Source organism: Aedes aegypti, chromosome 2, assembly GCF_002204515.2.
Source record: "Aedes aegypti strain LVP_AGWG chromosome 2, AaegL5.0 Primary Assembly, whole genome shotgun sequence".
NCBI classification, from domain to species: Eukaryota; Metazoa; Arthropoda; class Insecta; order Diptera; family Culicidae; genus Aedes; species Aedes aegypti.
In genome coordinates this window covers 421180661-421193378 of record NC_035108.1, presented here as the reverse complement: position 1 = coordinate 421193378, position 12718 = coordinate 421180661, and the positions used below count along the sequence as shown (strand labels likewise).

The 12718-nt window shown below is 38.8% G+C and overlaps 1 protein-coding gene across 2 annotated transcripts in view; it reads left to right on the top strand.

The window, feature by feature from the left end:
* LOC5579502 (AF4/FMR2 family member 4) overlaps positions 1-12718 on the top strand; it is a 238298-nt gene that overhangs the window by 133969 nt on the left and 91611 nt on the right. Inside the window, exon 3 of one of the 2 annotated variants that reach the window (XM_021847477.1) lies at positions 2621-3510. The exons of the other annotated variant lie outside the window; for it this stretch is intronic. Coding sequence (XP_021703169.1) covers positions 2621-2638 — 18 coding nt within the window. The 3' untranslated portion in view covers positions 2639-3510. Of the gene's footprint in view, positions 1-2620; positions 3511-12718 lie in introns of those variants that run through there. 2 annotated transcript variants of the gene reach the window in all.

Below are 12718 nucleotides of genomic sequence, written 5' to 3'. Positions count from 1 at the left end.
GTCAAAGATAAGGATTTAGGAGCGGAATTAAAAGGTATACGGTACTCCATCTACTTTTAAGTTTCTCCAATCCCTCTTGCCTGTTTATCTCCCTCCCTAGCAGAAGATGATAAACAAGCTCTCTTGATGTGCTGTTGATCATGATTGCTACAGAGAGCGATAATATCTGAGGATTTAATTCTTGATTTCGGGTTGTAATTCGATGATGAGAATCGTTATACTGCTATAGTCGAAATATATTCTGGAATTTTCATCAGATTTGTGGGACTCCGATACGACTGTATAAACCCGAGATTTATTTGTGAATTTGAGATTGGGAGTGATCCCGAGGAGGAAAGAATAACTCACCATACCTTATGCATACCATATTTTGGTATCATACCATGATTAGGTATTGTTCAGTTGTCAATACCTCATTTTGGTATTGGCATGGTATTTGAAAAAAATGTTTAAAACAATTCAAAATACTTCATTTTGGTATTCGATAGCTATTGAGGACTGCTGGAGGTATTGAACTACTATTGAAAAATTTCACTTTTATATGAAAATCCATCATGTATTATTTAGGTATTACAATACCTGATCTAATTATCAGCTTGGTATTTGTAGAATATGCAGAAGGTATTGTTTGAGGTATTTAAAAAAAATGCAGGGCTCATTCATACCTCATTCAGGTTGTAAGTATTGGAAATTATCTGGTATGGAATACCTCAATTTGGTATTCAGTGATTATTTTCTTCTGCTCGGGGGTAATTTCAAAATTCCGATAGAAATATAAGAAACTTTGTGCTTCTGATAAAAATTTCTCAATTGTGTTTAACATTCTGCAATTTTGGTAGTAACTCAAGGGTTCCGATGCTAAATTTAATCATACGGGCTCTGAGATTTGCATAGATGTTTTGAATTTTCTTTCGGTAGGGTAAAAGCACCGGTTTTGGCCAGTCTAAGAGAAAATGTCGATAAAAATTAAATGGGAAGCCGTATTTACACTACAAATATGTCAGATGCAAGCTTTCAATCCATATTATGTGTGTAAAATATCAAAACTGAGCTAAAACCATTTTTTCGCTTTGAAAATCCCGTTGGTCAATATAGGCCAACGGAACCAGTTTCGGCCAGAGATTTAACTTCGGTTCCTAAATTAGCCAATCGCATTGATTTCTCATAAGAGTGGCCAAATTAGGAGTGCCCTGGCCAAATTAGGTGTATGGGAGTTAAAATTATAAGGATAATAAATTGTTTTCCTTATGTTTTGAATCAATTTGGACGGGTAAATGAATGTAGCTCTATCATGTGAATGTGATCTACTGAACACAAAAGGTTTCATGCTGATTGGCTATGTAAAACGATGTATAATCCCCTATGGCTGCAACTGGCGTATGGCCAAAACCGGTGCTTCTACCCTATAAGATTCCTGAGATATGAATCTTGATTTCGGTGGAAATATTAGGATTCAGAATCAGGACCTGGGATAGCGGTAGGCATCCGTAGAATCCTAATAAAGAATTTAATTCCCGTTAGATGCTATGGACTTCATTGGGGAGCCACACAAATCTTCAAAGAATCCCACTTATTTCTAGCGGTGTTCTTCTTTCTGGCGTTACGTCACAACTGGAATTGAGCCTGATCCTCAGCTTAGTGTTCTTATGAGCAATTCCATAGTTATTAACTGAGAGCTTTCTTTGCCAATTGAGTATTTTTTCATTCGTATATCGTATGGCAGGTACGAAAACACTCTTTGTCCCAGGTAGTCAAGAAATTTTCTTTTACGAAAAAAAAAATCGACTAGGGGGAATCGAACCCACGACCCTCATCTTGGTCTTACTGATAGGCGCGTTTACGCCTCGGTTTTCTGGGCCCCTTTGGGTGTATGTGAGGAACGAATAATCGTTTTCCATGGATTCCCTCAACCTCATTGACATTTTCCAAGCAATAATTGGTGCAATAAACTCGACGTGCATAAGATTGGCACTCTTTTCCCACAATGTCGACTATATGACATATCTCGTTCATTTTAATCCAACACGACTGTCACTTCCTGCAGATCCAACTGACAGTAGTGTGGTGATCGCCAAAAACTTCTTTTTTTTTCGCATTTCGTCGGATCCCATTTTGCTTGTACGGCGACAGTCAGTCCTTCATTAAGATCCGTTGGTACAACATCCGACATAGCCCGAAAATGTTCCGCAATCATAATATTTAAATTAAGATATGGCGCCTTCCCTTCCTCCTCCAAAAAGCCTCACTGAGAGAGGAAAGGTAATGAGATGCAACTCGATCGTCTCGTTGAAGCCTGACGGCTGTTTATTTTTCCGCTGTCGTGGGTGCGCTCCGCATCGAAATTGATTCAGCAGGCCTGTTGTTGTTTCGGTAAGGAAGCGAAAGTTACAGCAGCTTCCACTTTGGAGCCAGACACTGAGAAAGTTGACAATCTTGCTCGGGTTGGCAATAAGTATGAAGTAGTAACGTTTTCGGTCCATCACGACGTGTGCTTTTTTTCGTGTCATATATGTCAGATTATCCGTTATTTTTTTAGGCTCTTAAGTAATGGGCCGTGAAAATGTTTAATTATTGCCATAATGCTAATGGTGCACTTTTGCTTTCTTTCTGTTTATTCCAGGTGAGTACGATTGACTGATCGACTGGCAGTTGAATCAACGGACGGGGGACTTCGGAGATATAGGTTGGACCGGTGCGGGTACGTTCGTTGGTTGGAGTTTAGGGGATATTTCCATCGGTCCTGAGTCGACAGTTGTCATAATTACGTGAGTTTTGCATAATAATATGGATGAACAATAATCAGTTTTTCTGATATTCTTCTAGCCATTTCCAACGAATTTCGTGTGAGATCTATATTGTATTCATGACGAGATCTTTTATAAATGAATAAATGGTGAGGTTTTCAGGTATTTTTAGGCAAGGACAAAACTTCAAGTTATTTGAAGTTCGTCATTCAAATTTCCGACAAATCGGACTACTAGAAGCTGAAATACAGCTGTATGGAAAAACAGCATTTGATTTCTAACTTTTGTCCCTGACTGTATCGTACATATGTTACACAATTCAAATAAAAGCGTTGAACGAACTCACCAATTGATCCTTCATTCTTGCCAGAGCAGCCACAAACCACTTTCAGCTTCACATACAGAATAACTGCGAATTAATAGGGTCAAATGGTCCAACATGCCACTTTAAGGATTTGTGTCGTTTTCTCCTAATGAGATCCACATTTTAACGCCATTCGAAGTCTTAACAGTAACTTTACAGTATTTGCTAGCTATCATCATGAAAACATTTCCCAAATTTGAGTTTTTGTACGGACTTAAATCGTGTAGAAAAATTGGTTGAAAAATGGGGGTGGTTCAAAATTACCAAATGGATGGGGTAGAATGCCATTTAGTATGGAGAACTAGTAGTTAGCAACCAAGTTTCTCCATGAGTTTGCTCTGTGGTACGGAAACGCTTATTCCTTAATGAAATCATCGGAAAACCTTAAAATTTAGGAAAAAAGTGGAAAATGTTGAATTTCACCGGAAAACAAAGGAAAAATCTATGAGTTTATGTCCAAGGGTTGAGGCGGCAACTTTTGTGTAAACATATTTTAACATTGTTTGGCAAAGAATACAAATTGAAACGTTCTAGGAATGATTTAATGAGGTGAGCCATTTTACCTCATCAGGGCGTCTTGGACCATGTTCCCCTACTCCGGAAAAACGAGAAAAAGAACACAACCGCTTCCACGACTTGATCATTGATTGATTAAAAACTATTTCCTGATCAAAGTTTCATGAGTTTAAAACTATGATTTAGGATTTCCACTAAGATTTATCGTATTAATTGCTGGCAGTAGAAACGCTACTGAGTCATTAGTAGTAGATTTCCGCAGTTCACAGGAAGCTTTTTCCTCGTCCAGGCAAACGTACAACCCCCATACGCGTGCTGCCAATCCTCTAATTATTCCTCCTAGTGGCGCGAGTCAAGTTTATCCATTTTTCACCATTCCGGTCGCCATCCGGCTATCTATGTCCGAACGTAAGCTGGTGCGAAGCGCAGTCAGATCGAATTTGCATCAAAAATGTCACGTCGAGGCATTTTGCCTTCTCGGTATAATACTTAGCGTGACTACTCCTCCTGTTTTCCGCGGATAACGTTATGACGACAACCGGACGACGATTATCTGTCACACGATCCGAAAAACTGGTCCATTTCACCACGCACTGCTCAAAACCTCTGGCTGGAGGAAAAATAGTTGTACATCATACATATGGAAAGATGCAAGTGGGAATTAATGGCAATTAAACTGTCTTTATTAATCATTTCAAATCGTTTTCTACGTTTGGAACCCATTCGTCGCCCGTCGTGGTCGTCTGGCTTCCTTGATGCACAATATCTAGCCGGTGCGTTCTGAGGCGTAAAACGCGCTGATTTCACCCATATAATTGTGCACTTTCTTAGCGTGGCGCAAAACGTTATGCACGTGAAGTCCAACTGTAGAAGCAAGACTGTTTGTTTTCCGCCGCCGTTTTTTAGCTGTCCCCGAAGTTGCTGCTGCTGCCTCAGATACATTGCTGTTGCGTTGCTGGATTTTATTTATTTTGTGTAATTATAGATCGAAACAAGGTTTTGAACGGTCCGACGCTTTGACGACGGACTGCGCGAAAGGCCTTACCGGATGCCCACATTGCTATACAGTACACCCAGGGCTGTCGCTGCTGGTCCATGAGGTGATGCGTTTCGCGTGAGTGACTCAAAAAATTACCGGGCAAATAATTAAAATAAAGAAATTATTTCACTTGCCAGCCATTACCGTGTCCTGGGCCAAACAAAACGGTCCCAGCTATTTGCTGCGCTCCCAGTGCTGGCGAAGATGGCAGATTGCCATTTCAATAGACTATCGCGACCGTAGCTGCGTAAGATTAAGCTGATCGATATGCAGATTTTGCAGCTTACAATTGTTCACGGGAGGCTATGCGTCACTCTTGGCAGAGCTCGTGCGCGTAAGTGTTTAAAAGAAGGTGAAATACGTTGAAGCGACACCGTTTGTAGCTCTGGCTTATTTGAATCGACTGCTAGGCGTCAATTACGAGTGCTGCAAAATTACTACTTGATATTACATGGCCACTGGGATAGAGGATGCCCTTATACCTGACCCCTTTCAGAAAAAAAGATATGTTTACGAGTATACTGATAAAAATATGGACCACACAGTTTGAAAAAAAAAACTAGGCTGTATCAAACCCAGACAGCTACAGCAACTTTGCATCGCTTAATACGCGTGGTCGCCATCACAAGACTTAGATATCCTGAGGGCTAGAGACGCTTCTAAACTCCTCCTCAAAATAATATGTCCATCCGTAAAAATTGAAATATTGGCAGATGTGATTATCTGTTTCTTGTTGAAAAATCTAGTTAAGGGGCGGTCCATTAATTACGTAAGGTATTATGGGGGGAGGGGGGGGGGGGTTGAGATTTCTTACGCGCCCTACAAATTATTTGTAATTTTCATACAAAAAATCTTACCATGGGGGGAGGGGGGGTCGAAAAACCGCCAAAATTGTCTTACGTAATTAATGGACCGCCCCTAAAATAATTGTATGGTTGCTGTTGAAAAATATGTCATCACTTTGAGAAAGAGTGCTTCGTGAAGCCCAAGCAGGACGGTTCGTTTTTGCGTCGTCGGAAAGGTTTTGTTCTCGGTTTCGCGCGTGTTTCCGTCAGAGCTGGGAAAAGTTCTGAGATTCACACTACAGTACCGTGGTGAAGCAAAATCCGAACAGTCTGGTTATATTAGTCAATTAGAGTTATATTAAATCGCAATATAATTGGTTTTCATTAATACCGGTAATTTTTAACAATGCTCATAATTATACATTCATTTTTAATCTAGTAACCATCGTCATTCTTCTTCTTCTTTCTGGCGTTACGTCCCCACTGGGACAGAGCCTGTTTCTCAGCTTAGTGTTCTTATGAGCACTTCCACAGTTATTAACTGAGAGCTTTCTTTGATTATTGGCCATTTTTGCATGTGTTTATCGTGTGGTAGGTACGAAGATACTCTATGCCCTGGGAAGTCGAGAAAATTTCCAACCCGAAAAGATCATTGACCGGTGGGATTCGAACCCACGGCCCTCAGCATGGTCTTGCTGAATAGCTGCGCGTTAACCGCTACGGCTATCTGGGCCCCCAACCATCGTCATATAATTAATAAAAATAAAAATAAAAAAAATTGTTCGCGTTGAACGTTATTCCGCCGCGGTCTAACTCCAACTCAAGTTTTACGATCGATAACCGCGCGAATATTGTTTGATTGAAGGAAAAGTTTGTGAACTAAATTTTTATTGCCAGTTTTAACCATAAGTGTTTAAGAAAAGATATTTCGAAAGTAAGGTGGCTCCACTGTTGGTAAACAAAGTAGAAATACATATTTATCGGTGCTTCAAGAGACTGTCCAGGATTACGAGCCAGTGTTTTAAGATCCGGACATCTTCTAAATAACCCAGATTTAATTGGTGTAAGTTAATTTCGTGCACGGAAAAATAAGAGGAAACTTGAAAAATAATCATTAGAAGCTTTGTGTGTTTTTAAAATCTCTTTGTGAAATAAATAGTGTTGAACTTTCATAAGAACAGATCGAGCCGCACCGACTGCAGTTCAAGCCACATGCGCCTCGTCTCAGGTAATCAAACCACTGTCATTACAAGCGTGCCATTGAAACACACGCTTATCGCTGCTGTAGGCAAAATGCCTTGAAAATAGCAAAACACTGGTTTCTAAGGGCAACCCAAAACTACTTTACCCAACATAGACTACTTGATGAGATTCACGATTTTAAACTACTGTACTGCCGTGAATCGCAAATCAGTCCCATCTGTAAAAAGTAGGCATTGAGAAAATGGGCTGTGAAGTTTTCAAACTCATTTTCTATACGAATGTTCAAAAAATTCCAGAGGATTGGAACATGTTCCAAACTTAATTAAATTGTTACAATTTGCTTTTCACTACAATCTCTTTCCAAGAAAAATATGAAGATAATCAAAACAAGTTACATTTTTATACTTGTTTTTAATTATGAATCGTGGTTTACGGCCAACCAGCCGAGTGGAAGTTTAACAACTACCGAAAAGCTAAACATTACATATAATTTGCAATTGGATTAGATGGACAAATTGATGTGAAGATTTGCGAAAAAGTTACACGTCTTCTCAGTGAGAATCGAACTCACGACTCCCCGATCTCTAGTTGGGGCGCGTTAACCACTACGCCATGAGAGGACTCATGAACGCAGAAGTTAACCTGAATTCGATTTCAGCTCAATAATCACGTGGTCCTCTTTCGCAAAGTGCACCTCTTTCGGAAGAATTAGATGCCCATCCAAACACAACGCTTTCTATATATATCCAATGCCTAGCCCGAGAGCGCATTGTTTTTTAGGTATAGGAATAGCACACTACACTAGCCAGCAACTGCGCTGGCTGAGGTTTCTATTGTGTGGGCTTCCAATGGGTCGCGACGTTCTCAAACGACCGGTTACGGAACATGAGTCCGTTGCTCGATAAATACTTGTTTTTAATTATGAATCGTGGTTTACGGCCAACCAGCCGAGTGGAAGTTTAACAACTACCGAAAAGCTAAACATTACATATTTGTCCATCTAATCCAATTGCAAATTATATGTAATGTTTAGCTTTTCGGTAGTTGTTAAACTTCCACTCGGCTGGTTGGCCGTAAACCACGATTCATAATTAAAAACAAGTATTTATCGAGCAACGGACTCATGTTCCGTAACCGGTCGTTTGAGAACGTCGCGACCCATTGGAAGCCCACACAATAGAAACCTCAGCCAGCGCAGTTGCTGGCTAGTGTAGTGTGCTATTCCTATACCTAAAAAACAATGCGCTCTCGGGCTAGGCATTGGATATATATAGAAAGCGTTGTGTTTGGATGGGCATCTAATTCTTCCGAAAGAGGTGCACTTTGCGAAAGAGGACCACGTGATTATTGAGCTGAAATTGAATTCAGGTTAACTTCTGCGTTCATGAGTCCTCTCATGGCGTAGTGGTTAACGCGCCCCAACTAGAGATCGGGGAGTCGTGAGTTCGATTCTCACTGAGAAGACGTGTAACTTTTTCGCAAATCTTCACATCAATTTGTCCATCTAATCCAATTGCAAATTATATGTAATGTTTAGCTTTTCGGTAGTTGTTACATTTTTATGTTTTCATGTTTTATGTTTAAAGTCTGTAGTGGGACTGATATGTGGTTACATTTCATTATGGGACAACCTGACTTGCTGTTTTTTTTTTTCAAATTTTTCCGAATAAATCACATTATTTCATTAGTGCAGCTGAAACAGCATTGGAAGAGATGTTGAAAACTGAACTCAACTCAATTTTGACGGAAATGCAGATGGGACTGACTGCCGATTCACGGCAGTGTAGTGAGAGGAGCCACGTGATTTTCGCGAAATTCAAGCCTACTACTAGTACCTTTCCCAGCCCTGGTGTTCGTGGACAGAGAACTTCCTTTTTCCCTGTTTTCGCACGTCTTGCTGGGTAGGTGTTTGGGAAAGTCCAAGCAAGACGGATTGTTTTCGGGACGCCATGAAGTTTTGCTGTTCGCACTGTGTGAGTGCGAAGAGATATTTCTCGATTACTTTTTCAAATCGACGTAAGTAACTTTCATACGGTTTTGAGAAAACTAATTGAGAAGAATCACAACCTGTCTTCTAAAACTGTTTTAAAATGAATCACCTTTTTAACATTTTTTCGCCGTGTACATCGCTCAAATTTTGCATACAATCAGATCGCGTTCAAAAACTAGGTAGTTTCTATTATTTTCAACAAAAATAATTATAACAAAATGATAAGCCGTTTCACACAGTTACTTTAGACGTTTTTCTACCAGTGTAAAATCGGCTCAAGTAGTGTTTTGTTTTGATTCGTGGTTAAGTCACTTTGTCTCTCCATACAACGGGGCGGCGAAAGTAGTGGTTAGGTTGCGAAAGTTGAAAATCTTACTTTCGTCGTTTTGTAAATCCGAAAATTAAACGTTCTAAAAGAGAATAATCGAGTTATTTCAGAGCGAAACGTGTAGAATTTCGTCTGCGAAACACGTAGGATCGATAAAGTAAGTTTGTACACATTTTTGACTTGAGTCTATATGAATAAGTTTTCGAGATTTGTGTTTAATCGAGGATGGATTGAGCTCGTTTCATGCTCATGATTACACATTTTTTCAAGACAGCGTTACTTTTATGTCATATTTTTACTTTTTATGGTTCGTCACTACAAGTGTCGACATTATGCCTGTTTTATACAATTTCAATATAGGGTGCAGAACCACTTGGGCACTTCCAAGATTCACTTTGGCATGGGGGGTTTTTCTCGGCCGAATTGCCTGAAACTTTGCAATAAGCAGCACTTCACTACGTCGCATATTGTGGCCAAATATGAGCTTTGTAGCTTTCAAAAAACCCCACTGCCGAAGTGAATCAAAAGTGCCAAGAATTGGGTCCGGCTCCCTACATATATTTTTCTCTTTTTGACATTACTAAAACATACTTTTAACGGTTCGACATTATGGATGTTGACGTACTTTTTAAAACTTCTACCAAAAACATTTCATCTCGAGACAAAAATGCACATCGTTACTCTTATTTAATTTTCAAACAAACTAGGGAAAGTGTACCAGTTATGGCTATAGTGGTTCCCTATTTAGCCATATGTGCTTTCTCAAAAAATTTCACATTTTGAATTTTTTTTAATGTTTTAACATCAAGATTCATTTGATATCAAACTACTAAAACACAAAGAATGATTAAAAACTTGAAAATAATCAAACTATCACGTATGGCGAAATAGGGAATCATTATGTCAATAACTGATACACCTACTCTATGTATGGTTCGTCACTACAAGTATCATTCCTATTTCTTATAATTTAAAAAATATAGGGGAACATGGTCCAATTAGGACCTAGTAACAGTTTTTTGGCCATATCTTTTTAGTACGATACATGGCATGAAAAGTTTCATGTTTGCGTGAACGCCTGATTCAGCGCGCGCACTTTTCTCTCAGAGAGTTTTGCGATATCTCCTACCAGGACATGACTAGACATGTTTGAGCAAAATTCTTCAGAAAGTCCGAATTGGACCAACCCTGTTCCAATTCGGACCCCCCATGTTCTAATTCGGACCACGTTATATAAAATATATATTTTATGGGCTTTTGCTCAGGTAGTAACACAATATAACTCTGAATTGTGTGGTATTGAATTAGAGTCAGAACTAGTCAAAGTAAAATGTGGATTTTATTTGAAAAAAAAAAACGTGTGTGGAATCCGAAATTGGAAAAAATGGGTACAGTCAACTCTCTCTAACTTGATTTTGAATGTATAATGATGTATGAGAGGTATTGAGATGAAGAACACATAATTTTCAATTTAGAATCTTTTTGTTATGTTGACGAAATATATTGGAGGAAGTCATTTTAAATTCAACATTATAAAATTTCAACACATTGAAACTTTGATTGAAAATATCGGGATAAAGAGGGGAATTTGTATGGGATACTGCATCGAATCTGGGAACATAAGGACTGTTCATTTAAGAAAGTGGACACCTAAATATTAGCATTTTGGTGTAAAAATTCCATAAAAACAAATAAAATTTTGTTTCAGTGTGATCTCAAGTGTTTATTTTGACAGCAGACAAAAGTTGACATAAAAAAATATATAAATTCTAAACGATGGGTCGAATTGACATGGCGACTCTCAATTTTTTTCTGCCCAAATGGTGTACAGAAAAACTGCCGTTCCGAGATTTTGCTAAAATCGCGAAGTGTCCAAATTGATTTTTTTCAAGTGTCCAAATTGAAGATCACTGCGGTATGAAAGTACTACATATTTCACGACGGGTTCAATCAACGGCGAAAATTACAGAACTGAATGCATACCAAAAGCATACCATGCCTCCATTGTTTTTGCCAGACCTAGCATCGGCTCACTATGTTTCAGCTACTTTGGAGATGCTCAAGAAGGAATAAGTCGAATTTGTAGAAAAATGATCGAATCCATCAAATTGCTCAGAACTACGCCTCATTGAAACATATTGGGCATCTTAAGAAGGATGGAAGAGAAGCAAGCTCCATCGATTTTTTCAAGAAAATGTGGTCAGCAGTTCAAAAAGCAGTTCGAAAAGTTCTGAAAAAAGGTGTGCAGAATTTTATGGGAGGTATCAAAAGAAAAGTAAGAGCATTCTCCAGCAATGCTCAATAAATGTTCAAATTTATGTGAATTTGATCCAAATTACGTTGATTTCCATGTATTTTAGGTAAACTCATGAATTTGTTCGAAAAAGTTTACTGTAAAAAACACGTGTCCACTTTCTTAAATGAACAGTCCATAAAGTAGGAGAATTTCGACTTAAATTTAGGAGTCAAAGTTTGCTATATTGAAGGAGTGGCGCATTTCATCGAGTAAGGGAACTAAAACACTGAAAATCACGTAAGGGAAAGTTGACTGTATTGTTCTCAGCAGTGTTTTGTAACGTATTGTCAAACTATTTTGGATACAGCTTGGCTGTGGTATTGATAAAGATGATTTATTATTTTCTCTATTTTTCGGTGGTCTACCGTATTTTTTAGTTTTTTCGAATACTTTTTCTTGACCGCAAAGGAAACAAAGACACCATCGATCAATATTGCAACTTCTATTATTTGCTATCATGTCGAGGAGATTTTCACGTGATGGAGCTCTTGGAACAGGCTGTGTTCTCGTTAGAAATCAAGAGGTCCGTATTGAACCATATCAAAAGGTCCGGTTTGGACCAACACACATTTTGAGATTGACAAACTAGTTGAGCACAAACAGTACATAGGTTTATCAAAACCAAATGGTCAAATAAAAGCTTAGGCTGAGGGGGTTCGATTATAAGATAACACAGAAAAAATGAAGATTTTTTGTCACTTACAGAAGCTTGGAAAAAGTGCTAACCGACAGTACACTAGAACACTTCAAAACAAAAAACTAATATAAACAACAAACGAAATTCCTGAAAGGGGTCAAATTTATTGTGTTATATCCAAGCCAGACGGTGGATAGAAAAACAGTATACACGATCTTTACAGTAGCGCCTGTATTGAGAAATGCTTGATGGTCCGGATTAGAACAGGGTCCGAATACGACCAGGTTCCCCTACATATATTTTTCTCTTTTCGTCATCACTAAAAACATATTTTGAATGGTTCCACATTATGGATGTTGACGTGTTTTTTAAACCTTGTACTAAAAACATCTCGAGACAAAAATGCAAAACTAGCTTTAAGTATAAGTCGTATTTTCCCTTCTTATCCATGGTTCGCAGCACTGATCGAAGGTGACACCCAGATCTTTTCCTCCCTCACTAATAAACATTCTTCTCGAGGTGATTGTGGAGATGCAGAGGTATTCTGGGTCTCTAGAAGCAACAATCAGACCCTAACATTTCTTCCCCATCCCAAATGACTATAAGGACTTGGCCGGCGAAAGTATTGATCCGCAATATGAGATTTGCTAAAAATACACTTTGAGAGTAAGCGGAAATCCCCATCCTTTATTCATTTGGATCGTGGTGCTGGTAAGAATTCCACTTCTGATCAATCACGGAGAAGCAACCATTGACATGTACAGTCAGTCTATGCTACGCTATGCTATGCTAATTTCAAACAACATATAAATTGAA